This window comes from Seriola lalandi, unplaced genomic scaffold (genome assembly GCF_002814215.2).
Source record: "Seriola lalandi dorsalis isolate HSWRI2012SDOR001 ecotype SW California unplaced genomic scaffold, Sedor1 jcf7180002054850, whole genome shotgun sequence".
Lineage (NCBI taxonomy): Eukaryota > Metazoa > Chordata > Actinopteri > Carangiformes > Carangidae > Seriola > Seriola lalandi.
Window position 1 is genome coordinate 1,083,888 of NW_019525403.1, and position 639 is coordinate 1,084,526.

General features: G+C 46.6%; 1 protein-coding gene across 4 annotated transcripts in view; it reads left to right on the plus strand.

Annotated features, from left to right (window-relative positions):
* zeb2b (zinc finger E-box binding homeobox 2b) overlaps window positions 1–639 on the plus strand; it is an 88,239-nt gene that overhangs the window by 75,701 nt on the left and 11,899 nt on the right. For all 4 annotated transcript variants that reach the window (XM_023426984.2, XM_023426986.2, XM_023426985.2 and 1 more), the window contains exon 6: window positions 28–242. In XM_023426984.2, coding sequence (XP_023282752.1) covers window positions 28–242 — 215 coding nt within the window. The remainder of the gene's footprint in view (window positions 1–27; window positions 243–639) is intronic.

The window sequence follows — 639 nt, forward strand, 5'->3', positions numbered from 1 at the left end:
GACCTCCTCCCGCTGTCTCCTGTGCAGACCTGCCACCTGGAACGCCAGATGCCTTCGCCCAACTGTTGACCTGCCCCTACTGCGACCGGGGCTACAAGCGTTTGACATCGCTAAAGGAGCACATCAAGTACCGTCATGAGAAGAACGAGGAGAACTTCGCCTGCCCCCTGTGCAACTACACGTTTGCTTACCGCACTCAGCTTGAGCGGCATATGGCCACACACAAGCCAGCAAGGGATCAGGTGAGGGCGATTTTCAGTTTTTTTCTTCGTCATCCCTTCCCTTCTCTTTCCATTTTTCCTCCTCCTCCTGTTTCTATCCCCTGTTTCATTTCATTTCTAATGTGCTGTGATCCCTCGGAGAAGAGAGATCATTTTTTCTGATTGGCAATCATTATTAATTTTTCATGGCATTTTGAAGATGCAGATCCTTTAATGGTAATAACTTTAATTGAGGCCCTAAATGGTTTTTTGATGGCCCTCCCTGATATGATTTTCCAGTCTCATGTTCACGATCGAATGATTGTGTTAATTTCCAATTTGGAAATTTTTATCAGCTCCTTAACTTCACTTCACTCCTGGCCTTTAATGTTCTTCTGGTGCAGCCTGAAGTCGTAGCACTCCATCAAACTCCACCCCC